Source organism: Rissa tridactyla, chromosome 3 (genome assembly GCF_028500815.1).
Source record: "Rissa tridactyla isolate bRisTri1 chromosome 3, bRisTri1.patW.cur.20221130, whole genome shotgun sequence".
Classification (NCBI taxonomy): Eukaryota; Metazoa; Chordata; class Aves; order Charadriiformes; family Laridae; genus Rissa; species Rissa tridactyla.
Genome location: NC_071468.1, coordinates 2500864 through 2526276, shown reverse-complemented (window position 1 = coordinate 2526276; position 25413 = coordinate 2500864). Strand labels below are relative to the sequence as shown.

The 25413-nt window shown below is 42.3% G+C and overlaps 2 protein-coding genes across 26 annotated transcripts in view; one reads left to right on the top strand and one right to left on the bottom strand.

The window, feature by feature from the left end:
- USP34 (ubiquitin specific peptidase 34) overlaps window positions 1-10673 on the top strand; it is a 134587-nt gene extending 123914 nt beyond the window's left edge. For 10 of the 17 annotated variants that reach the window (XM_054194309.1, XM_054194297.1, XM_054194296.1 and 7 more), the window contains 11 exons: window positions 1792-1918; window positions 2267-2374; window positions 3428-3532; window positions 3657-3781; window positions 4818-4970; window positions 5936-6059; window positions 7551-7630; window positions 8126-8266; window positions 8394-8540; window positions 8914-9073; window positions 9470-10673. In XM_054194309.1, coding sequence (XP_054050284.1) covers window positions 1792-1918; window positions 2267-2374; window positions 3428-3532; window positions 3657-3781; window positions 4818-4970; window positions 5936-6059; window positions 7551-7630; window positions 8126-8266; window positions 8394-8540; window positions 8914-9073; window positions 9470-10080 — 1881 coding nt within the window. In that variant the 3' untranslated portion in view covers window positions 10081-10673. The remainder of the gene's footprint in view (window positions 1-1791; window positions 1919-2266; window positions 2375-3427; window positions 3533-3656; window positions 3782-4817; window positions 4971-5935; window positions 6060-7550; window positions 7631-8125; window positions 8267-8393; window positions 8541-8913; window positions 9074-9469) is intronic. The other 7 variants (XM_054194306.1, XM_054194305.1, XM_054194302.1 and 4 more) reach the window with 5 other exon arrangements.
- Window positions 10674-10808: 135 nt separating this feature from the next.
- Window positions 10809-25274, bottom strand: LOC128906664 (activator of 90 kDa heat shock protein ATPase homolog 2-like). 9 transcript variants are annotated; one of them, XR_008465277.1, is made up of 11 exons: window positions 25117-25274; window positions 24791-24981; window positions 20183-20268; window positions 19422-19536; window positions 18729-18817; window positions 18364-18486; window positions 17448-17549; window positions 16185-16236; window positions 15476-15930; window positions 12620-14714; window positions 10809-11732 (listed from the first exon to the last, which is right to left on the bottom strand). XR_008465277.1 is itself a non-coding variant. In XM_054194316.1 (9 exons), the coding sequence occupies exons 1-9, from the start codon at window positions 25194-25196 to the stop codon at window positions 15755-15757; spliced, it is 1014 nt and encodes a 337-aa protein (XP_054050291.1). In that variant the 5' UTR covers window positions 25197-25274; the 3' UTR covers window positions 14734-15754. The 9 variants fall into 9 exon arrangements, 1 of the variants encoding a protein (XP_054050291.1); XR_008465279.1 differs by having other exon boundaries at window positions 13798-14714; XR_008465280.1 differs by having other exon boundaries at window positions 13848-14714.
- Window positions 25275-25413: the final 139 nt, after the last annotated feature.

Below are 25413 nucleotides of genomic sequence, written 5' to 3'. Positions count from 1 at the left end.
AACTGGTAAAAACGCGTGGTGCAAGGGCAGTGGTAGGAGGCAGCTGTAGCTGTGCAGTGAGCGGGATGTTGGAATAGATTCCTTCAGAAGGTGGCAGCCAGCACAACTGGAAGTCATCAAGAGGACTTTGAGCAAACATCTGTCAAGGATATAAAGATACTTAGTCTGCCTTAAGGCACGTGGATGGACTAGATGATGCTTTGAGGTCCATTCCAACCCCATTTTTGTATGGTTTATATAAAAAATTCCCTTACCTTTTTTTTTATGTTGCTAGTTTGTATTTTCTGGAACAAAGTGATAGAAAAAGCTGGAATTACAAAATCAGAAAAATAAGAATTACGACATTGTAGTACTGTTGGAAAATAGAGTTTTCGTGAGTTTATTCTAAGTGTAAGCTTCTGATTAACTCTAGTTAGCTAGCTGACGTTCGGTCAGCTTGGGCTAAGAAGTTAGGAACGGATCTATAACTTTATTCATACGTGAAACTCGTAAGTAGAGCAAAATACATACACGCATATGTATAAAAAGAACTTGTTTAACAGCTGTGGTTAACCCTGACCCATACTAACAATGGATAATTAAGTTTCTAAAGAATGTGTAGTTTAAGATGCAGTTTATCCTATGTAAAGCATTGCTAGAAATTAGATATAACTAATATTCAGCTTTTAGCTGAGTTGCTTTACAGCTTGAAATTACCAGTTCTTCTATTTCCGCTTGTTCCCTGGCAGTGTTCTGTGTGGTGAAAAATGCTGCATCGAGGAGTTGTCACCTCCAGAAAAGTCACACATCTCGTGCTAGAATTTTTGCAGTTCAGAAATTAGTTGCTTTTCCTTCCCAATATTTCTATAAATCACAGATGCCTAGAAGGTATTCTAGTTATAAAAGAAGTAATTCATCTGATGTGCAATCATACAGCAGATGTCCTTAAGCAGCATTTTGAAAAATGACTAGCACCTATCTTAATCTTACGTTTTTTCCCCAAATTCACGTGCCCAGGTGTGTCTTTATGCATCTCTAATATCACTTTGCATGTTGGCGCAGAAATATTGGGATTACAGATATATAAAAATACCATGTCTTAAATTATGCTTTGCTTATTGGCTTTTAGCTAAACGTTACGTGTGAAACCTTTATATTGAGCCACTAATAGAAAGCTTGTACCTGGAAAATGAGCTAAGGCTGTTCTTAAATGTCTGTATAAGCTGTATTGGACGTGCTCACAAAAACGCTCATTTCTTGAGTTGCGGTGGGTGGTAGCTACTTGCAGAGGGTCATTGTTATAATAAATGTTACAAATTCAGTTTCCCTCTGGCATGACGTGAGAAAAATGTAAGATTACTCTAGTCGTTGGGTTAGGTGAGAAGAACAAAAATCGGCCTTGTGACCAAAAGCAAGTCTCAGTTGAACCCTCCGTTTGAGAGTTCCTGTTGTTCGCTGTTAACAGAACCAGATGTCCAGGGCAGCTGTTCTGTTGCTACAGAAGATACCTGGGGGTTCATTTGCTCGCTCTCCTTCCTCCTCTCTTTCTGGCCCTTTCCCTTCCCCTGGCCTTTTCTTCTTTTTGTTTCTTAAGACTCTTTTGTTCACAGTAAATATACCAATTTTGTATGCAGATTTATTCGGTTTTTACATGTGGCTATCTTTGAGTAATTTTGTGGTTCTATCCAGCACCGTATATTTTGATGCATCTTTTTTTGAGCATGAAATAAATCATGTAAAAGTGGTATCTGTAGGATAGATAGAAATGATAACAAGTGTGTTAATTTCAGCTTTTTTTTTTTTTCTTCATAGTCCTTTAACACATTGCACATGATGTACCACGAGGCCACAGCTTGCCACGTGACTGGAGACCTGGTCGAACTTCTGTCTATTTTCCTTTCGGTTCTTAAGTCAACACGTCCGTATCTTCAAAGAAAAGGTTCGATTATAACTCTTCAAAGGATCATGCCTGTTGTCTGTTAATCAGTTTTCATGACTTAAAAGTTAGTACTTCATCCTGATTGTTACCTGTGTTTAAAAACTGCCCATACAAGTAGGAGATATTATTATTAAGTTATTAAATTGTTACTTATTAAATTATTTATTGATGTAATATGAAACTAGATTAAGTGAATTTAATAGCAGTAGACCAGCGAGATCTAACAGGTTTCTACATTGATTATAATCACGCTAGAGGAAAAGGAGATGCTTCAGCAGTAAAATTCTATGCTTTGTTTAATGAGCCTTTTGAGAAACTAACAACTTTCTCTGGTTTTTGTGTTTGCAGATGTGAAGCAAGCTCTCATTCAGTGGCAGGAACGCATTGAGTTTGCCCATAAGCTCTTGACTCTGCTGAATTCCTATAGTCCTCCAGAACTGAGAAACGCTTGTATTGGTAAGTGGTAGCGGTGGAGCTGCGGGCGGGAAGCACCCGTGCTACGCAGTTCCCTGCTTTCAAATTCGAATTCCATTTTTGCAAGTGCAGATGCTTACTAGATGCTCTGTAGATTGGGGTTGTTTATATTAATGTTGTCAATACGCTGGTATTGCCATTGTTCCTATTCCAAATCATTCTGTTTTGGCGGGTTAAAATCAATATTCCTGCTTCCCAGGGCACGCAGACTGTGCACAAAAAGTCAGCCTCCATTTTGAGAGATCGGCTTGCTACCTGATAAGGGGCACAAGTAAGGAATAAATTCAGGCATCAGTGAGTTCAGAACCAAATCCCAAATCTTCCATTAAAATGCAAATATTAAGTAAGGCTCCGCTCGGCAGGTTGCGTGGTGACCAAGTTCCTCTCAGGAACAGCTTCTAGCCTTCGTTTTTATGATCCGTTACAGGAAGGTAAAATAATAAAAGCAAAGCTTGAATAGCTTGTGGGATTGAATGGGTTTGCTTTTATAATTGTCGGCATAGACATTATATATAAGTGTGTCTCTTGCATTAGAAGACCTATTTCAAAAGGTTTTTTCTAGTTTGGTTATTTTTAAGTATTCATTATGCTGATGAAGGCCTAAAACTGTGTCCGAATTACCATTTTTTGTGTGATTTGTATGCATTTTCCCCTTACTTTGAGCGTTTTCTCATTGTCCTCCTGACCGCTGCTGGTTGACATTTTCCAGGCCTCAAACCTGATATGGTTAAGAAGAAGGAAAGAGGGTAATTTTATTGAGCTTCTACTTTCTACAAGCCGGTGCCCCTCTGGCTGGTGGTCCATCTACCACTGAGCGGGTTTTCTCCCAGCAGCAGCGGTGGAGGGAGTCTTGGCTGGTTCAGGGGTGTTCACTTTACGCGCTATTCACAGTAGAGCCTCCCTCCCGCCACGGTGCGCGCCAAGTGCCGCAAAAGTGGTATGAAGGAGAGTTTGAAAATGCATGAGCCTGAAGTTAAACTGTTTGCTGTTAAGAAATAACAATATGTAATAGCAAAAACAACTTTTTGTTTGTAGATGTCCTCAAGGAGCTTGTACTTTTAAGTCCTCATGATTTCCTACATACTCTGGTTCCATTTCTACAGCACAATCATTGTACATACCACCACAGTAATATCCCAAGTAGGTATTTCAGTGATTGTATTTTGAAGTTCTCTTACACTATTATTACTCTATCGTGTTCCTTGCTGATGTCAAATATTGACCTTTTTAATATATCCCTATTTTATCCTAACTTATACTACAGTGTCTCTTGGACCTTATTTTCCATGTCGTGAAAATTTGAAATTAATAGGGGGAAAAAGCAATATTCGTCCTCCACGTCCTGAACTTAATATGTGCCTCTTGCCTACAATGGTGGAAGCCAGCAAGGTATGTAGATGTATGGTCTCACAAACCGCTATTTCTCTATTGTTTTCCCTTTGTATAGCAGTATTATAAGAATCCAGTAGCGTAATGCATCTACGTTTTCTCTGTAAACAAAGCATAATTCTTCTTCAAGATGTGTTGTCCTCATATACTCCATTCTAGATGTGCACTCCAGAAGCGCCATTTCCCTGCCCTTGGTGATACACAGCTTCCTATTCCAGGCGTGACGAGAGTTTGACCCCTGTATTCAGAAAAAAACCCCATGGCGCACATTTTGATAAGCTTCCAATCTGTTGGTGGCGTTAATGAAGAACATTCAGGAACTGCCCAGGGATTGTCCAGATGGGTTTCAAAGTGTGTTATTACCAGGCAGCCGAGCAGATCCTCCAGGTTTCATTGGAGGCCGTCCCAGCGGGACTGAGGCATAATCTACTATTTGTTTGGGTAAAATACCAGCACCTGAAATATCGTATAGGGCTTTAAGTCTTTTACTTTCCATTTCCCCTCTGGGGGCTTCCCGCTGGGATGCCAGCCTCGGTGGGGCTACTTCCTAGTCCCTTGCCACCCCCCGTCATTACAGTCGCAGCAACGGTGGGATTCAGCTCACGTAACTTTGCCTATCTAAAAGGTCAGTGTCCAGCTCTGTCTGTGGTTAACGGCCACAAATAGTTACCCTCGGAAGGAGACAAAGAGTCACGCTCCTTCCTGTCCCAGACACCCGAGTCCAGACGAGGTGACTCTTCCTCTGGAGGAGTGAGTCTGTCTCTCCGCTGACTGCAGGGAATACCGCAGTGACTAGATTTTAGATAGCTAAAGTCAGGTAAGGTGAATCCCACCCTAGCAGGAATATGTATGGACAATCATTTGAAGAAGGAAAACTGGTTACTCGCTGTAGGGTAACTCTGGTTCTTCAAGATGCTTTGTCCACACAGATTCTGTGGTCCCCCTCCCGTGCTAACTCCGAGTCCTGTCCTAGGGGATTCTTACGGGTGAAGGAATTGAGTGGTGGTTGAAGCCGCCATACCCCTTATGCCCTCAGGTACAGTGGTCGCAAGGACACACTGGGTGCAGGCACAGCCCCAGTGGACACTGCTATTCAGAAAGAATCCAATCTCCCGCACACGGGGCCTATGTGCACGTAGATGGGAATCTGTGTGGGCAACACATTTCGAAGAAGCACGGTTACTGTAGGGTAAGTAACCCTTCTTTTTTAAAGCTTTCAAAATGATGCTTTGTAGATTTGTGCGCCGTCAAATTTACCGTAGAACCAAAGTTGGGGTTTTTTTTAAAAAAAACAACATGTAGAACCAGAAGGTTTCTGTAGTGGTTTATTTCCATCGTGTATCCAGAGGTAATGGATGTGACACTAAATAACGTAAATATGTGAACTTAAAAAGTCGTCGTACTATATGACACAGTATTTTACACTCTATAATGAATTCGTATATATTACAAAGCAGGAGATTTTTAAGCCTCTAAAACCACATCCACAGTTACATTTCCCAGTGGTTTTGCATGCTTGTTTTTCATTCTTTTTTGTATAAGATTGCATTTGTTTGCTTGAGTTTTTGAGATTTCCTTCTGGCTCTCTGCTCTACAGAAGCTGATGCCGTTTTAAGCCTATACATCCAAAATATATTAAAATATTGGCACATCAAAGCCTTGGCGTATATTTATCACTTAGTTTGAGACATTCCTGCAAAATACTGCTTTGAAAGCTTGTGAGGCTCAGTCTTGAAAAAATTCTGACTTCTACAGATCGTAACCGACCAATTACGATTTTTAAAAGCAGTAGTGTATTTAGGTATCTGCATGTGATTTAAAATCACTGCGTTCTTTTCTTGTCATCTTCAAGATGTGGTATCCGCGCAGCTTTGTGTCTTCTCAGTCTGTTGATTCAGAATCCTACAATAAAGGTTTTTACTGGTGTGGGAATGGCCTTTCCATCCCTCCTCCCGTCCCACCGCACCGAGGGCTGGGTGAGGAGACGCAGTGGCCTGGGTCAGACCTGGAAATTCCCATCACCTTTCCCATCACGTAGTATTTGATGAAACGCTTTTGGGCGAGGAATGCAGTAAGAGTAAGCTGGGTGCTTAGGAGATCTGGTTGCTCTCCAGTGGCTTATGTAGTTTAAATGAAGCTCTCTTAAATCTTCAGGGCAAAGATGATGTTTACGATCGTATGCTGCTAGACTACTTCTTTTCTTATCATCAGTTCATCCATCTACTATGTCGCGTTGCAATCAACTGTGAAAAGTTTACTGAAACTTTAGTTAAAATGAGTAAGTATGAAGGTTAAACAGCCTAAGGGTTTATTTTTTTTTCCTGTGATAACTGCGAGTGTTTCTCCGCTAAGTTTATATTCAAAATTTTTAAGAAAAAGCAGAGCTTGTGGAACTTGCTGCATTAATTGTCCGGACATTGTTTTTATCCACAAAACCGCATGATGTGTGTAACGCAGCGCAGTCATACCTACATGACTGTCATGCTTCAGGCCCGTCCAGCGAGAACTCAGTCTCCTTGCACATGTAAAGTGCTGTGCTTTTACCAGCCCGGCTTTACTTTACTCCCTAGTTTTGGGAACCATCTCAACATTTAATGAAGTTTATCACCATTCAGTGATGTACTTTTGTACCTGATGCTTGTTTCAGCTCTGCCAGTAGATACCGCCCCTGTTAGGGTTTCTTCCGGTCACAATGTAAACCTATTTTATCGGGGTCTGAAAGAAGGCGTTTGTGGCTTTATCTGTCCAGCTACTCCAGCCATTTGGCTGGTTCTCTGCAGGAGAGCATCCCGCCTGGAATTGCCCCGTTAAGTCCACGTGCTGCTCCAAAGCACATTTGTGGAGTTAAGTTTTTTAATTTTGTCTTTCACCGCGGACCCCAGGAGAGGCCGAGTTACCCGGCGTGGGAGGTGCAGATGCCCAGACCTCAGGGTCGCCCAGGTCGTTATTACCCACACACGCAGCCGGGGCAGCCGACTCACTTCAGTCGTCTAAAAATCAGACGTACAGCCAGATTTTCCTCTGTAGGCAGTGGAGAGCCACAGACTCTTTCCAAGAGAAATATCTTAAATGTCTTAAGCAGAATGAGCCACCTTCTGAAAATACCTGTTTGTTGTCTTGTTTCCTCTGCCTGTAGAAGCTGGCTGGTTCTCATTAAATACCACTTCTAGACAGATACAACTACACCAAATTAATTTTATCCAGAGAGTGACGGTAGTGGGTTGTTCTTTTGATCCCCTGAATCACCCGGTTGCTCATTGTTCGTCGCGCTCTTCCATTGTAACTCGAGCATTATTAGTAGTTACTGTGGGTTGTGTTAATTATAAGGTGTATATGGGATGGGAACGCGCATCGTTTGCTCTCGTTCAGCGTGTCCCTTAACTCTGTCATGGAGTAGGTAACAATGGTGCCTGGGTTAATAATGAACATTACCCTTTAAAAATTAAACACTGGTTTTTAAAGAAAATATAGTTAAAACCCTGAAGTGCTGTAGCTGACCAGTTGAAAATGGAAGACAGGAATAAAGTAACCTACTTCCAAGCCCAGAACGAAAGCCAGCTCTTTTGTTTTTTTATATTTCACAGAAGTGCTGAAGGGATGCGTGTACGGATTAAATACACTGTAAAAACTTGACAGACGAGAGGTCTTTCTGATTATAAAAAATCCTTAGAATGTGGCCTTTTTATAAAATGATACGGTACTTTTATCAGGAAGTGAGTATCTCCAACAGAATTGTCACACAGTAACTTATTTTCTCATAAAATTTCAGGTGTCCTAGTTGCGTACGAAGGTTTACCGCTTCATCTCGCGTTATTCCCCAAACTTTGGACGGAGCTTTGTCAGACTCAGGTAAGAGTCAGTGGGTTTGAGAACTAACGGAACGGAAATACAGGCAAAATCCAATGGATTTAACCCATAAATTGTAACTAGTGGGTATCGTTTAATCATTCAAAGTACTAGTATTTTGAATAGAAAATACCGCTGCTTATGTGGCCTGTCATCTGATAGAACCTGCTAAATCAAGTATAAAAATCTAGCAAATTGTATTAGAGCCCAGCAGGCCCCAGGTCCTGCACAGCGTCACACTGCCAGGGTGGCAGTCTGGGCCGTGTCCAAAAATTACTTATTACTCTTACAAAAATTACTTATTCCTATGGTATAAAATTCATAAAAGGAAAATGCAAAATAATAATTGATAATAATTAATTTTTACAATTTATCGATACGCAATAGAAATACTTTTATCTGAAGGAATTAAGACGGCCATGGGGCCTGGCTGGATGGCGCCAGCCAAGGTGCCGTGCGTCCGGTGAGGATTTTGCAGTGTTCTCTCTCTCCCACCAGTCCCCAATGTCAAAGAACTGCGTAAAGCTCCTCTGTGAAGATCCAGTTTTTGCAGAATATATAAAATGTATTCTGATGGATGAAAGGACCTTTCTGAACAACAACATCGTATACACCTTTTTGACCCATTTTCTTCTCAAGGTAGGTGGTCTTTTAGTGATAATTTCTATTTCGGGGAATGCTGTCACAAATGCTACTTCAGTTTAGGATCCTGTTTTCAGTTCCAGTTTTTTGTGGTTTAAGAAAAAATAAAATGTTCTTTTCACAGGTCCAAGGGCAGGTGTTTTCTGAAGCAAACTGTGCCAACTTAATCAATACGCTAATCACAAATCTAATAAATCAGTATCAAAGCCTAGAGTCTGACTTCAGCAACCAGAGAGTCGAAATTTCCAAAGCGAGCTCTACTTTAAACGGGGTGAGTGCACACTCGGGCCTCCCAGGCTGAGGGCGGGGAGCGTGCGACTGGGAGGAGGGCAGCAGGCTGTGGACAGCAATTAACGCAAAGTGCAGTAGAGTTAATTGTAGAAATGTTGTAAGCTGGCTAAAGATTCTGTCTTGCGGTGAGCAGCACGGTGCTGTCATCTGCTTAGGACAGGCCCCGGTACGGTCAGCGTGTTAGTAGGCAGCGGGAAATTTCGGTAGTGTAAGTGTAGTTAGAATTTGATCTTTTTGGGTGTTCAGAACGTGTTGAAGCCTCTGCTCATTGCACGGCGCTCTCTGTGTGCGGGGCCAAGCAAATGCCAGTTTGAAATAAGGCTGGTTAAGTTTGTTTACTTCTGGTTTTTTAGGACCTCCGAGCACTTGCCTTGCTGCTTTCAGTGCACACTCCCAAACAGCTCAATTCAGCCCTGATTCCAACCTTACAAGAACTTTTAAACAAATGTAGAGCTTGTCAACAACAGAGGAACTCACTACAAGAGCAAGAAGCCAAAGAAAGAAAAACTAAAGGTTTGCCTTCTATAACAGTGTCGCTCTAACAATTCTAAGGTTTTACAAACTTTTACAAAATCAACATAATGCGTTGTTTTCTTGTGCTGCAGCGTGGGCCATTTCTTGGCTCCAATCCCCAACACTACACAGGAAATAATATTTTATTATGGAGCTAACATGGATTTTCATAGAATCCTAGAATGGTTTGGGTTGGAAGGGACCTTAAAGATCATCTAGTTCCACCCCCTCTGCCCTGGGCAGGGACACCTTTCCTTTCTGTAAGGAAAAAGCATTTATTAAAGCACCATGTTTACTATGGAAAAGGATAAAAATATGAAAAGAAAGGCTTATTAGTTGGATATGGGGCCTGAAAACAACGCGCTTTCCCTAAGCGAGTTTTCCTTTTCCTTACAGACGATGAAGGAGCTACTCCTGTGAAGCGAAGGCGGGTGAGCAGTGACGAGGAGCACACTGTAGATAGCTGTATCAGTGACATAAAAACTGAGCCCCGGGAGGCGTTGACCCCAACAAGCACTTCAGATAACGAGACACGGGACTCTTCCATCATTGATCCGGGCACCGAGCAAGATCCTCCTTCCCCTGAGAACAGTTCTGTCAAAGAGTACAGAATGGAAGTCCCATCTTCATTTTCAGAAGACCTCATGTTAGCCACGCGGTCGCAGCACACGGAAGAGCAGTCGGGAAACGGTAAATTTGAAGAATGCAAAGAATTTAAAGACCTGCAGACTTCCAAGGATTCCATTGGAGCCGAGGAGGACTCGGAGTTTCCTTCCACGTCGATTTCAGCAGTTTTATCTGACCTCGCAGACTTGAGGAGCTGCGATGGCCAAGCCTTACCACCCCAGGACCCTGAAAGTAGTTTATCAATCAGTTGTGGCCATTCCAGAGGACTTTTTAGTCACATGCAGCAGCAGGACATTTTAGACATCTTGTGTAGGACCATTGAGTCCACGATTCATGTGGTCACAAGGATATCTGGAAAAGGAAACCAAGCTGCTTCTTGACATTAGATGGAGCATGTCTGCTTTTAAGTCTTTTTTTTTTTTTTTTCTCCCCCCCAAAAACGCTGTTTGTATAAGTTTTGCTTATTTCTGTTTCGTGCTTCAGTTTGTCCAGTGCTCTCTGCTTGAATGGCAAGATAGATTTATATGCTTAATTCTTGGTCAGGCAGAACTCCAGATTTTATTTTTTTTTATTCTATTTTTTCTTTGCATCTACCGTACACTTTCTTAAAGGGCAATCAGATAATGGATATGTTTTATGTAATTAAGAGTTCACTGTAGTGGCTTTCATTTAATATGGCTGTCTGGGAGAACAGGGCCTCCTTGCCCTGTACGATGTAATTTAAACTTATGGCATTTTTACTGTGTATAATATGGTGTCCTCTGTGCCAGTTTTGTACCTTATAATAGAGGCAGATTGCCTCAGATCGCTGTGGTTCTTATTATCAAAATTAAGTTTACTTGTATACTAAACAACCACAAGAAATTTGATTCTGTAAAGAATCCTCTTTAGCTGTGGCCTGGCAGTATATATATGGTGCTTTATTTAACAGAATACCTGTGGAGGAAATAAAGCACACTTGATGTAAAATTAATTGTTTTATTTTTATTGACATGATCAATTGCTATTCTGTGCACTTCATTAAACTGATTGTGATGACTTTTCATTTGTTTATAATATGTTGCTTCACTCTTTGGATTTCTCATCAAAGACAACTCCAAAAGCAAAACCGGTGCAGAGCGAGGTGATGATCAAATGTATCGAATTGATGTAAAGTTTGCTCCTTTTCTGGTTTACTGTGCGCAAATGTTCAGTCACGCGGTTGTGAGGGACGGGTGGTTGTTTACAATTTTTTTCACTTTGTACCTGAGGCGATGTCAGAAGCCAGCGGAACTCTTCATTCCCCTCCTTTTATCCTGTGTTCAGGGGTGTTTTCTCCTGCGCCCTCTGCAGCCTGACGCCCCGTTTCCCCTCTCCCTGCACTCCCCCCGGCCCCCGGAAATGCTGGAGTGACTTTGTCACCTTCCCCTGTCCCGTTCCTCCTGGTATTTCTGAGCAGTAGCCATTTCCCATGTGATCTTGCGGATTGTCAATGGTAGTGGTTTTAATATCTAATTAAACTCCATTTTCAGCTTCATTTTCCAGTCGCTTAGCTCATTTGTTTTTCTATTGTCTTCATAACACTTCTGTCTTGGCTTTTTTTCTTCCTACTTCCTTCATTCTGCCATTTAATGTAGTTCAGCATCATTTGCTTCACAGTTCTATTACGCGATGCTTTTGTGACAACTCTTACTCTGAATCTACTCTCATTTTTTTTAACCTTCTGTAATTAATAATTTCCGTCTTTAAAGTTTAGACTTTCTATACCCCTTCCTTAGCACTTTTATTGCTGCATTTACACTATATCGATGCTGGTAAGTGCTTATTATTCAGACATGAAGTAGTTATGTTTTCACTCTCTTTAGGAGTAATTGTATTACCTGTTCTGATCAACTTCCCCATAGACTGTCACGTCAGAGAAATCATCAACAGCTGCTGGTCAAAACTTCTCCATAATGAATCAGAATTCATCTATCGAGTCTTCTACGGAGCCTGCTCCTTTGGGGTTGGGTGGAGATGTCTTGAGGAAGGTTCTCCCCGTCCATCTAAAGACCTTCAGGAGAGGAAGCAGCCATTGTAACCCTTGGGTGAGTAGTCGCAGTTAATGAATTACTCCTAGTTAAAATGCACATCTGATTGTTGGTACGTTGTCTGACTTCCCCTTTCAGCTGTTGGACTTTGGCTTTAGCTTCTCACGCGGGATGAGATCGCACCATAATTCTGCTACTAAAGTGTAGGATTCTGTCTTTTGTGATGTTTTTTCTCTCATTATTTTGAAACCCCTTTTAGAAGCAAATACTAAGTATAAACGGTATTTAATAACAATTTTACAAATGATACACCCTTCTTCCCCATCTGTTTTCCCAGGTGAACTTTAGCCCCTCTGTGTTCAGCTGGTCACTGACTAAGGACTAGGTCCTCCAAGTTATTTTTAGGGTGTTTTCCCCTACAGGCCTGTATATGTCACTTACACATGCTAGTAGTGGTTATTTTGTATTTTACTGTCCATAGTTTTCTGACAAATATCTAGAATCACACTAGAAGCCCATTTATTTGATAACCGTTTCCCATTCCCGAAGAAGTGAGCGTTTCAGGTTGGGTCTCAGCGGTGCGGTACGCTCGGGTTTGGTGGCTCTGGAAGCAAAGCGCCTTTATGTAGCAAGAGAGGCAGCGCATAGAGAAGCAACCTCTGCAAAAAGCTACATCAAAGTTGACCAGGTATTAAAAACTATCTTGCTTTGCTTTAACGATTATCCTGTGGTTCTAAACTGAACGAATTTAATACTAGCTGTTCTGTTCTTTTGCTCAAAAGTTGTGTCAAGATTACCAGAATTATCGTTATTGTTACTGCTCTTCCCTTACGTTACCTTCCAATTTCCTGTAATTCTTACTGGGAATTATTTCCCAGTATTCAGTTTTTTAAACAAAAGCAAGCAGTACCTGCACAAACTTGTCATCTCTTCTGTATCCTTGTCTGCCCCGTTTTTTTCTTATATCTTCCTGTGTCCCTCACATCTTGCATGTTCTGCAAGTCATTTCTTCCGCAGTATTCTCCTTCTTTTACTTTTAATCCATTTTCTAGTTTGTATTTCTTTGCCTTCAAGGATGCTTTTTTTTATCCCTGTCTCTGAAACCCCCGCCTTTATTTAACTGGCTTCCTCAGTCCCTTAAAGCTTTTATTCTCTTCCGCCATCCCACTTCCCATTTAACTGCTGCGTATTTCCTCCTGGAAGTCCCACCTCCCATTTAACCCCTTCAGAATTAAGCTTCTAAAATACTTTCCCCTTAACAGCCACCCTCTGGGCTGATTTTTGGCTATAATCTTACAAATTCAATTATTTTTCCTTTTGGCTGTCTCAGAGACCAGCTTGTTGTCCAGAATCTTACTATGTTATGAACGCGCTACATCACAGACAAAACTGTCTCTTCTTTCATGCTGCTCGCCCTCCCTGGGATGTCTTCTGTGCTCATTACTCTCTTCTTAAAACACATCAATTCCAGTAAATGCGAGGCTATTTCAAACTCTGTGCACACATCTCCACTGCTGCTGTTTGCCCTTTTGTTACATTGAGAAAAGTTTGACATAAGGAAGAACAGAGACTTACTCAGAAAACAAACTACACGTCTGATACTATCGTTCCATGATATGTGATACCGTATGGTTTATGTATGGTACTATCATATTGTTATCATCATACTGTGACTAAACGGTATGTAATTCCTAACTCTGCTCCATCTAGCTCAAGGACTGAGGATAACGAGTAGTTTAACGTTCTTTGGAAATCCTCCTGCTGGCTACCTGCTCAAAGTAAAATGAACTTCTTTCTGATTTTTTCTGGAATCCAAAACAACTGTGTGCAGACACTGAAGTTTCAGATCGGCAATATGCTACTGGCAGCTGTGTTCCAGCACACACAGTGAAGATGGGAAAAGCGCAGGAATGCTGGTGAAGCAAGAATAAAAACCTGTCCTTTTTTTGGCCTGCAGGGACAGTCAATCGGGGGCCCTTCACGTGTGCGCAAGCCGACTGCCCGTTTCCTGCGCTAGGCTGGCAGGAAGGAAAGGTAGGTACTTCATGTTTTTAAGTACGGAAAGCTTGTCCGTATTACCAAACTTACAGCTGTGCAGGCACGACGGGACAAGACGACAACTAAAGATGACACGTCACCTGCAGTTCCTGCCCTCTCCTTCAGGAGGAAATGAGGGCTGGCTGGGGCTGTTCCGCCTCGCACAGGCTTGGACCTCCCTGCAGAGTGTTCTGGGGGTTTGCACCATCCCACACCTGGCACTGAGTGGTCGGACACTGGAAACACAAGTAAGTCACTTTTTTTTTTAAACACTGATGATGGGCAGTTGGTCCGGCTGATTGCTCCTGCTAGGGGAAGGAGACACAAAAATTCAGACTAGCAAAACATACAAGTAGTGGGTACTTGGGACTCTAAGCCAGAGGGTGTTTAGTCGGGAGGGAAAACTGGTGATACATACTTCCCAGAGGAGTGCTAGGGCTGTAGGATACACCGTTTGAAAAGAATGTGTAACTGGATGTAACAGCCTACTCTCAGATACTAAACTGTCGCTTGGGTCACGTACACATAAAACTGCTTCGCCTCATCTGTCTTAAACCTAGATTTTCTCTTTTTATTTAAAGGTTGCCCCTTCGTCAACCAATACTTTAAATCATTTTTGTATTCAAAGTGTTAGACTCATTGTTCTTGAGTATTTACCGAAAAAAGGGTAACTTAAATTCTGAGCATTCGGAAAAAGAAAGATGCTAAAACATGACGTTTGTCAAGAGGCTGTTCTCCACCCTCTGACTGGACACCTAAACCACAAGCAGTGTGACGCTTGGTAACCAGCCTGTCGCGGCCAGGCCTCTGGTCTTGTCACTACAACAAACCTCACCTAAGCTCACAGCGGGTAAGAGACCTGACCCCAAACTCCCCAGGGAAAGCCTCGCCTGTAGAAGAGAGCAGCACTTCGTTATCTTCTGCATGATGTACGCTGGTGTGTGGGAAGGTTGCCATGTGTTGGTGTCCTGTAACAATAAAATATGCAGGACTCAACTTGTATACAGATTCATTTAGTTTGGCAGTATCACTTAATGGAGAAAATAAACTGCATGTAAAATCACATATTTTATTGAGTCAACCACAGCTTCCAAAGGCAGCTTGCCCTTTTTTGGTTAATTTGTTTCAAATTGCGTACTTAATTCATACACTTTTTATAAAGCGTTTGAGAATTAAATTATCATTGCTAACCTCAATGTGGTTTAATTAAGAGTAACAATTCTTGACTTTCAATATCCCAGCTGCTCTCCTGTCAAATTTCTCTAACAGTTGCTCACTTCAACTTGAGCTACAGAATTGCAGAGGGCCATAAATAATTTAAGTGGAAGGTTTACAGAAGTGCAAAAGGAAAGCAGCATTACTGCTTGTTTCTTCCAAAATAAATTTCACACTGAGGTCAAGTAAGGGAGTCCAGTGCATGCAGATTTAACAGCGGTAACCGTCACACCAACCCAAATTACATAGTGGTGTTAATTATGTTTCCCTAAAACTGTCTACGGAGTTAGAAACAAATCCAGTCTGCAGTTAAAGCAATGTTAAGTATTTAAAGAGGCTGTAAACTACATCCCCCCCATTTCTTGAAAGATCTAGTGTATCAGCAGTTTTATAATCCCTTTCAGGTCACCTGTGATGGGCACCCCATCGCCTAAAGGGATTTAATTTTGCCACTCACTATACTGAGTATTACAGAACTGCAGGTGCTCCCTGTTGGTTCATGGAGCTTACCTACCTACCGTGGCAGCACTTCACTGCAGCCGAACCGCTGTTACTCTCTGAAGTGAAGTTGGAGGCAGGCAGAACAGAGATCAGTTTCCCCAAGTAAAGCTGTTTACGTAGTCCGACTTACTCGCCACCTCACTCACTAAAAATCCATAAATAATGCTTAAATTATATACAGTATCATATAAGTGGGTCTTTATTCTTCCCACAAATAAATTACTTTTTTTTTAAAAAACAAATGTTAACAAAGTATAAAAAGTAATGCCCTAACAAAACTACAGTGCTGTTGTCATTCCATGTTGTCTTTGGCTTGCTGCAGTAAAGTACGTATTTCTTCAAAATACTGCTTCTTCCAACATTGTCTTGTACTATCCTCGTTAGAGACAGGAACTCCTTTGCACTCTAACTGCAGTTCTGTTTGCGCAGCCATATCCTTGAAATTCAAAGCAACTGTTGCGTAATGTTCTGAAGGAAGAAAATAAAGACGTTTCAATAAAGTGTTTTTTAAAGGATTACATTTGTTGTTGCTAATTTTGTATCTGCTTTTGCCTGAGCCTGAGCGAAGCCTCTTTTCACAGATGACAATTGCTGTGGACGTCAGGCTGTTCTCCAAAGGCAGCAGACTAAGCAAGCTTGCTGTCAGCAAGGCTATCAACTGGCACGTCTGTCCCTTTTCCCTGCACGGTGTAGCCTCTATTAGAGCCCTCAAAAAGACTCACCGTCAGGCCAGCTTCTACACCTCCACTTCAGGACAATTCTCTGGCTTGGGACCTGTGAGAACATAAGAAGGTTCTCCCCATTAGCATTGGAGATAATTCTCATTATGACTACTCCGTGCTAATTCTCCCCTGAAAACTAAGGAGACACGTGCATGTAAACGATACAAAGATTGGGGGTTGTTGTTTGGGTTTTTTTCAATAAACTGTTTTCATCAAGCTCTTCTGCTTGCTACATTCCTCTGTTTTGTTTTCTCTACAGGAAAAGGTCAGGCTGATTAGTTACTAAATATAAGCCAATGGTTTTATTGCAGACCTTGAAATGGGCAGAAAAGTCATGTTTTCACCTGTGGAATCTCCCAAGCGTGACAGAGTATATGCCCATGATGTTCTGTGAGCAATCCAGCCTGCTTTAATGTACAAGTCAGGCAGTACCGCGTAAAAATGATCTACAGCCTGCCACCAGCTCGCCTGAGAAGGGGGGGTACTGCTTACTTCAGCATTAGCATATGCATTAAGTCAGTCTAAATTGGGTTTAGTGCTTTCACTAAGCCATTAAGTTTATATTTTGGCTGTTTCATCGAAATAGTTCCTTAGATAAGGACAACTGCAAAGGTTGATGACTGTAACTGATTTCTCTCAGCTTCCATAATGCAGTTCTGCAGCGTGTATGGTTCCGGCTGGAGCCCTTTATGGAACCAACAACAAGTTTTATTAGGTTGAACTAAGAATCCAATTTTCCAAGGCTTTGCTTTTTTAAAAACTGTCCAATTGTCAGTGATACTTACTGCCCGTCACCTGGATGGACATTAAGATACCAAGTCTAACCTCAGCAATTGTGAAAATGGTTTTTCAGCGGTTTCAAAAATGGAGCTGAGCTCTAATTATGAATTTTTCCCTTCTATTTGCAAAAGCCTTCAGCTGGGGAGAATGTCACGTTTGCCCTGAACAGAACAGAGCTCATTTCTCCAGTTACAAGAAGAATCGATAGGAATTTTGGAGATAAACTTGCTTTCTCACTCCTCCTAGCAAAAAAGAACAGTGCTGAGCATTTTCTCCCCCACTGCAGGTCATTAAGTGTAGTCAGTGCCTGCTCTTTTGGTAGTGAAGAAAAATCACACAACTTAATAGCAATTTTTTGGCTTCAAAATAGAGGAACTGAATATGCATTAGAGAAGCTGAAATGTCAGAAACTTATGCTACTTTTTAGCTAAAGAAGCTGACACCACCACCCCATTTTTAAAGTGCGAAGTAGGAGCTTCTTACCAATTCTGCATATTCACCGCTGACGCACCCATCAAACATCAGAAGTTTGCCTCCTTTCTCAGCTTCGATCACAGCAGGACATTTAGAAAACTTCTGTACCAACTAGCAAAAAAAAAATACATATACAGCACAAGTCCGTTCACTCCAAATCTGTTCTAATACATAATGCACCGTATTATGAGACAAGGGAGGTTTGCTGAAGAAATGATACCTAAGAGTCTTTAAGCACTAATCAGGCTTTCCATTTTTCCAAAGACCAGACTGTAGCCGTCTGCGAGAGGGGACAGGCAGGCGCGCGCACACGCACACTGGCTGTTACTAGATTTGGAAATGAGGTGCAGGGGAACTGCTGAGAGCCGTTATTGTTTCCCATTGATATTCTTGGGATTCTAATTTAAAGGTGTCTGATACCAGACCAGGCTCTTTTGAAGGACACAAACCCCAAATTAGTTTGTGCCCTATAAGCAACAGCATCATGACATCCAATAGTTAATCTAATTAACCTGGAAGCTGTGGATAACAATAGTGCCATTACTGAGCACTTCAGGCTCCTGAAGGACAAGTACCTCCATCAATCCTTTGGCATTTTCACCACCCAAAATTCTTCAGTTGCTTAAAAGGTAAAGCTATTCAGCAAAACTTGAGGAGCGAATGATGGCAATTACAAATACTTCATGAAGTCAGACAAAAAGGGAGCTCATGAAGTCTTCAGTTTCTGGACACTCACATCTCTCCATTTAATGTATGTAAGGAGTATTATCTGTATGTGACACATTTATTACTACACATAATATTGTGTATGTGACATGTGACATTAATTACTACACAACTATTCAGCTATAACAGCATCTGCATTAAGTTAAAATTACATTATTATATATATTAAGTTATAGCGCCTACTGAAAAGATCACTTACTTCCTTAGTTGTGAAGATGCTGTAAAGTTCATCTGCTGGAGAGTTGAATATTTCTCTCATAAGTATCTTCACTGTTGGAATTTTTACACCAATTATATCCACAGACTGTGCTGAAACAGAATCCTGTAAAGCAAACAATGTTCACATGAATGAGTGCAAGATCTAACATTTAGAAGTACTGGAATAGCAGGATTGTTGTTACCTGTGCATTCTTAAACATACTGTGTGGTGAATAGATGTTAATTATAGAATCTACTTCACTTTTGCAGGTAATCACAGGAATATGCAATTGTTATCATAGCCAAATCTACAGGGACTACATTTATGGTAATATTAAATGACTACAACACTTAAAGCCAGCATACTTGCAGAGTGTTCCCACTTGGTTTTCGCTCTGTGGCCGGCTCCTGACCAACAGTAGTTTTTGTTGGCAGGATCATTCCCAAGGTAAACTCTGTAATAAAGAAAAGCACTTTTCAGTATGAAATTGAGCTGTACAACCACACTGACATTCAGCTAGGTAATGAAGATTGCTGGCCAAAACTGTTGAGAATGGGCAAAACTGGAGAATGCAAGCACAGAATGGAATAATACAACTCCAATCCACTTTCCCCACCTTAACCCATGTTTTTCTTAGCAACAGAGCCTAAAAGGCAATTTCCCTTAAAAACACAGGCTTTTCAAAGTTACCTGACCCAAAATTAATAACATCTACCCATTAAGGAAAGCACCATCTCCACAAATGCCTGAGCAGTTCAGCAGAGAACCAACAAGCAGAGGGCTGGGCACTGTTTTGCTAGCCAACCAGTCAAGGCTTCACACTAGTCTCTGTGGCCAGTACACGTAACACAACAGAGCCTGGGTTGCTACAGAAACCTCTGGACACTGCCATGTTTGATGGCAAGAAAGGTTTGGACTGGTAGGACTAACTTGTTTCATCTCAGCTGGTGACCATTAAAATAAAACCAATACAAACCGAAGGACCTATCAAAACATTACCAATCTATTCCAGAGAGAAGGCTGCGTAAGAACGTACCTAACATACTGATTTCACTTACCTGTTTTAAGTGCTTTCAGGTAATCTCTCAGGGCCTCTCTGACTTTTGTGGTTCCTTCAGTTCTCATAAGGTCCTTCAGAACATCGCCTTCCCCCTTCTTTTTGCTAACGTTTATCTAGAAACAGAAAAATTACAAGATCTCAGACGCATCTAAACATGAGCCTTTTGGGTTCTGGCAACAAAGGGAAATATTTTGGCTTTGTTTACTATTTTCAGAGGACAGCTGCAATTTCAAGTTCATTATTTTCTCAGTTTATCCTACCTTTGCTAAAAATAAGTCCTCTTGGGTTTTGACTTAAATGTAGTATCTCATCTCCACAGTAGCTTAGTCAAGTTCATCAAGTATAAATAGAGTTGCCTACTACCCAGCAGAGCTTGAGGAATCTGTGGAAGCCACAGTATCAACTGCTACACAACCAACAAGGACATTCCTTAAGTTCTCAGGGGGTTGGGGCGTGGGAGGGGAGGTAGTTAGGTTTTTTAAAGACTAAAACAAGCAGAAGTCTTCTCAAATTTGTAGTTAGTATATTGTCACAAACAATAATTAGCAAAGAAAATCGTGCACATTCCTAGTAGGTAAATTTGAGAACAGGGACAAGTCGTTATTCCAAGTATAAAAAACCAAAAACATGAAATAAACTACCCAAGTGTAATTATCCCACTAAATCAGAGGATAAATCAAAATATGATGCCTATATGTTGATTAACACTTTATTTAAGAATTCTGAACCTATATAGCCATATCAGTATTTCACACCTACCTCTGTATCATCTACCTCATTTTCTTCTGACAGGTTAGGAATTTCAACAGATCCCTTATGTTTCTCACCAGACTCTTTCACTGTACCTGTATTAACATAACGAATTCTTAAATGCATTATTAAAAACTATTTCCCCCACAGCAAGAGTTTTATCTCGGAAATTAGTCGTACAAAAGTGTTATTGAGGCAAGTCGCCTAGATTCTCATTTAAAGGAACTAAACAGCAACTGAAAGTCTGAAACGTGGCACAGTACTTTCATGGTAAACTGTTCTCCGCACCATATTTTCCGGCAGAGATGCATCAGGATACGCACATGCACATGGGTACATCTCACAGCAGTTTGCCCTACTGTCCTGCCACTGCCCTCACCTTCTACCCTTGCCTGTCCTAATGCTCTCCGCTTAGAACAACTTAACTGCTGCCAACACAGGATTTGGAAAACACAGAATGAGGGAAAAATAACCTCCTCTTCCCCAAAATTTGTCTGCCCTTTATTCAGAAGCTCCCTAGAACGCTAGCTATTCCTTCCTGAATATCTGAAAAGCTCCCAACATACAGCCATGTCACCATAAAATGTATGTATGTATAATGGACAGGTATACAATTGGAATTTTTTTAAAATACAAAACTTCACTTGCAAATTTTTTTAGAACAATTGTTCCTACTCTTCGTAGCTTTACCGTGACCTGCCAGTAATCACTGTACATGTCAGAAAGACTTTGCAAGAACAGAAATTATGCTCCTTTTCTGCATCTTTCAGGACAAAGGCCCGCCATCACTTGCCTACACAGCTCTACAAACACGTTCTGGGATACGAACCCTGCGCCGTACTTCTTTACCTCAGACCTTACTGTGAAAAGATTTCACTTACAGCCTGACACTTTCTTTCTTTCCACTGAAGACTCTCCCCCCTTGCTTTGCAAAAGGGTTGTTATTTACATTTATTCACTACTTAGATCATGTCAAAAATCTCTTTAGCGAGCAATGGTGGAAACATGCAGTTCTGCCCCAAATCCAGTTACCTTCATACTCTTGTATCACCTTACTTGTCAAAATATATACTACCCAACAACAGGCTTAATCAGCAAAACTCTAACACACAACCACCCAGCGTTAAGCATGAATGCAGACAAGGAATTATGAAGGCAGATAAAATATTTCTTAGGATTCTCTCACCTTCAAAGGAGCTAGCTAGATCCAGCTGCATCTTAACATCACTCTCCTTTTGTTGTTTTTAATTACTACCCTGAAACGAGCACCAGGCTCCAGGGGGCCACTGTGCACAGATATAACCTAAGGTGCTACCGCTGAAGATCACAGCACAGTAACACAAGCAAATGCTCAGACCTTTCTGAGCAAGAAAAAGAGCGAATGACAGTTAGTGACACAAAGTGGAGTATGGCGCAAAGATCCCTTCCTCATCAGGACCCACGTCAATGAGGCATAGTGCAATATGCAAAACCAGTTAATCCAAAAATAGGCAACCATGTCCACACAAGGAAAGGCTAAAATAGGCTAAAAGACCTCTCTCGGGCTTCTCAAAGTCTCCCAGCAGAATTTGGTAGCTGTAGGAAGGCTGGAGGAAGCCATGTGAATAGTTGGTTGTATGGCTAAAACACTTCTGGGCCCAAAACAAGTCACATGCAGCCATCTCAATTTTCTCTTTACTGCTTTCTTCCAGCTCCAGGACTAGTACAGGCAAAACCACGCACCGTTGTCTTTGCAGATAGTAAAGCAAATCGTACTTTCAGTGATTCTACCCAAAAAGGAAGTGCAAGCATGCAGGAAGAAGTTTTTAGGAGCAAAACACAAACCTGACTTCTATCCATTCAGCTAATTTTATTAACAATTCTTAAAATAAAGATTCCCAAATAACCGAGGCCAGACAACAAATTTAAATTCGTAAGAACAGCAAACAGATATATTCCCCCTCAAAAAAATTGCGTGCCCAAGGGATAAATGGAGATGGTGTCTGTGCTGGACAGCAAAGTCCAGTCAGTTAACAAACAGAGCTGGCCGGTCAACAGTACCTAGGCAGAACACTGGCACAGCTTTGCATTTTTAGTATCACTGTAATGTAAGAAAAACTATTACCTACAAACAACCAAAGTATTTGCTTGAATCCCATGGGACTCCAGTAACAGACCTAAAAATATTTTTTTGTTTCCTGAAAATACAGTATTTTAGAAAATTAATAAAGCACATGTCTCAGAAAGACCTACTTATAAACCCATTACTGAAATACCTACATTTTAAAAGGACATACATGTTTTCATAAAGCTTCCATCACAAGGTAGAATAATGCATTGAAATCCTCATTACAAACAAACAATAGAGAGAACAGCCACTTTGCTCAATTTTAGTGCCAGCAAGTACCCTTAGTTCCTCACCTTGTTGCTCTGTAATCTAAATAGCTAAGGGCAATGTTTTTCCAACATCGGACTTTTCAAACGGCTGCAAATTTCAGTATTTGTATCATCCTATTATGTATCCAGATTTTAACCATAGCTTGAATTACTAGTTATCCTAGAAGACTTGTAGAAAGAAATAATCCCAGCAATCGGTGTTTTTAGCAGTTCAGCCCCAGCTCTTTTAGAATTTCACTATGTAGTAGCAAACTTCTTTAAAACTAAGTTCTCAAAGACATTATCCACCCAGTGCAACACTGAACTGAGCAAATGCGAATACCTAATGCAAATTAGAGTTGTCTACAGTTAAACACTGAAAAGCATGAAGACCTAGCAGAGGAAAAGGCATTTAGAAAGAATTTGTACAGAAATACAAACAAAATACTGTATCTGCCTACTTCTATGCCTTACACACTGAAATAAAACAAAAGATCAACAAACCCGAACTAACCAGTATTTAAAACTTAGATTATTTTAGCTTATCTTGGAAAAAAAAACAAACCCCAAAATATCAAAAAGCTGATTACAATTATTTAAACTGTACTGATATAAACTGCACAACAGAGAATAATGTTTGCCTTCCTCTCTGTTAACATTTAGATCACAATTGTAAGTATGTTCTTAGTTTACAAGACACTTGTAACATTTAACACATAGGTAGCTATCAACGTGAACCGAAACCAATAAATAACAGTACTTCTTTAGGTCCCCTATTATTATGGGAGCAAACCTCCATTCCAAATCTGTTCAAATAGGTGCACTGGTCTCCACATCGGAATAAACGTTAAAGTCCCTGTCAGCCAAACCAGGAAAAACACAAGTCATGAAGAACTGTACTGGAAAGGGTACCAGGAAAAGAAGTGCAAAGCGCAGACAGCCCACTGGAGCAGGCCACAGCATCACCTGAAACCCTGATCCAGAGACTACAGTCCTGTTTTGGGGCACAGGGATTAAGAGGGGAAAATTAAGTATGGCCCTTGGTACGCCCACCTCCTATAGTAACAACTGAGGCCTGAGAAATAAGTACGGTATTTTGTAGAGGAACAACCTGTCATTTGCCATTACAATACTGACGTACAATTGCCCATGCGGGTGCTTTTTTATCAGCTCTTCCTGGTTCTTACTCCCATGCACGAGATAATCCACAATTTGCCATCAAGTTTTAGGCATCTAATAAGTGGAAAGAATTCCTTGGTGTTACCAAAAGAGAAGTTATCGGGTCGGTCTGCAAATAAAGAGCTGTCACGGGACAAGCACAGTGGAGGATGAACCTCCACGAGCCGAGGTTGTGAGCAGATGCCGCACAACAAAAATGCAGGGACACAGCCCCCGTTATCCCAAATGATCCCGAATTATTTCTGTTTTCCTTATTTCCACTAAACAGGTTTTTTTCCCTCATGTAATTCATTATCCTCAATGTAAACTACACTAAATGCTTTGAAACATCTGCACTTCCACACTTGGTAGTTTCTCTTGTTTCCTGCTATCAACGTGCATTAAGCACGCAGCTGTTAATTTGCGCACACCAGGAAACTGAAGCAACTCAAGCACGCTGTTGTAAGCAATACTTCTCTCACCACAATTAAAATATTTACTTCTTCCAAAGCGACATGAGTAACACTGTGCTGATACGCTGTTAAAACAATGCTAAGAAACGTCTGTGGTACAAAAAAAAATTGGGTGAAGGGGAAAAAAGAAAAAGACAAGCTAGGGTTTCAAGATTATTTAAAAATAAGCGTTAATGACAATTCAGGCCCACGTGTCTCCCGCAATCTCCCTACGATTTTGATTCACTGCGGTTCGCCAAAATATTCCTGGTTTTCCAACCCAAAGGAGAGAGCTGACTTTCCAAAGTGATCACACCCGATCCCGCGGAGCAAATCAGCAGAGCCGGCTTTGCAAAGACCACGAAGGCAAGCCCTATCAAGGCACATGTCCCCGGGAAAGCGGGGGAGGGGACACGCTGCCCCCCTCCCAGGTCACAGGCCTCCTCGCAGCCGGGAAAGGCTCAGCAAGCCCGGGGGGAGCCTCTCCGGAGCGGCTCCGGTGCAGCAAGGTGCAGGCGGTGGCCTGCACCCGAGGAACCGCCGCTAGCCGGGGGCAAACGCCTCCCAGGAGCGCGGCCATGGCACCGCCTGACCCGTCGCCCCCGCCGCGCCGGTCCCCTCACAGCCGCCCCTCCGACCCCCTCCCCCGTACCTTTCCAGCTGAGGCGCAGGTTCCACTCGTAGAAGAAGATGAGTTTCCCTTTGCGGCTGTTGCAGGACGCCTCGCCTTCCACCTGCTTCAGGTCGCTGATCTCGCAGCGCCCGGCCTCGCCCTCCACCACCAGCCCCACCAGCACCTCCTTCAGCTTGCTCTTCGACCAGCTGGTCGCGTCCCGCTCCGTCCTGGGCCGGGGAGCGGGGCCGTTAAGGGCAGCGTGTCCCCCTTTGCACCCGCACACACACACGGCGTCCCCCCCCGCGCCTTCCCCTCAGGGAGCCCGCGCCGCGCTAACGGCCGCGCCGCGCGCCGCCCCTCACCAGTGCCAGTTGTTGACGTTGGTGGCGTCCGCGCGCTCCTCCACGATCCATCGCGGGTCCCCCTGTCCCCACTTGGCCATGGCGATGGCCCGGCCACCGGACACCGCTCCCTCCCCGGACACCGCCGCAGCGCAGCGCCCGCCTCCGCCCGCCGCTTCCGCCCGCCGCCGGCCCAGCCAGAAGGTGCCAGAAAGTTCCCCTCCCCCGTTCCCGTCGGAGGAGGAAGGCGAGGCCGGGGCCGCGCCGCCCGGCAGGGGAAGGCGGCCGCGCCTCACCTCAGCCCGGGGCCCCTCGGGG

What these genes read in the sequence shown, in the direction of transcription:
- LOC128906664 (XM_054194316.1), bottom strand. Translation starts at nt 25,196, where the DNA reads ATGGCCAAGTGGGGACAGGGGGACCCGCGATGGATCGTGGAGGAGCGC. An exon ending in CCTGAAAGCACTTAAAACAG is followed by an intron (nt 18,818 to 19,421) that starts GTAAGTGAAATC and finishes TCTTTATTACAG; the next exon opens with AGTTTACCTTGGGAATGATC. An exon ending in GTGTAGAAGCTGGCCTGACG is followed by an intron (nt 15,931 to 16,184) that starts GTGAGTCTTTTT and finishes TTCTTCCTTCAG; the next exon opens with AACATTACGCAACAGTTGCT.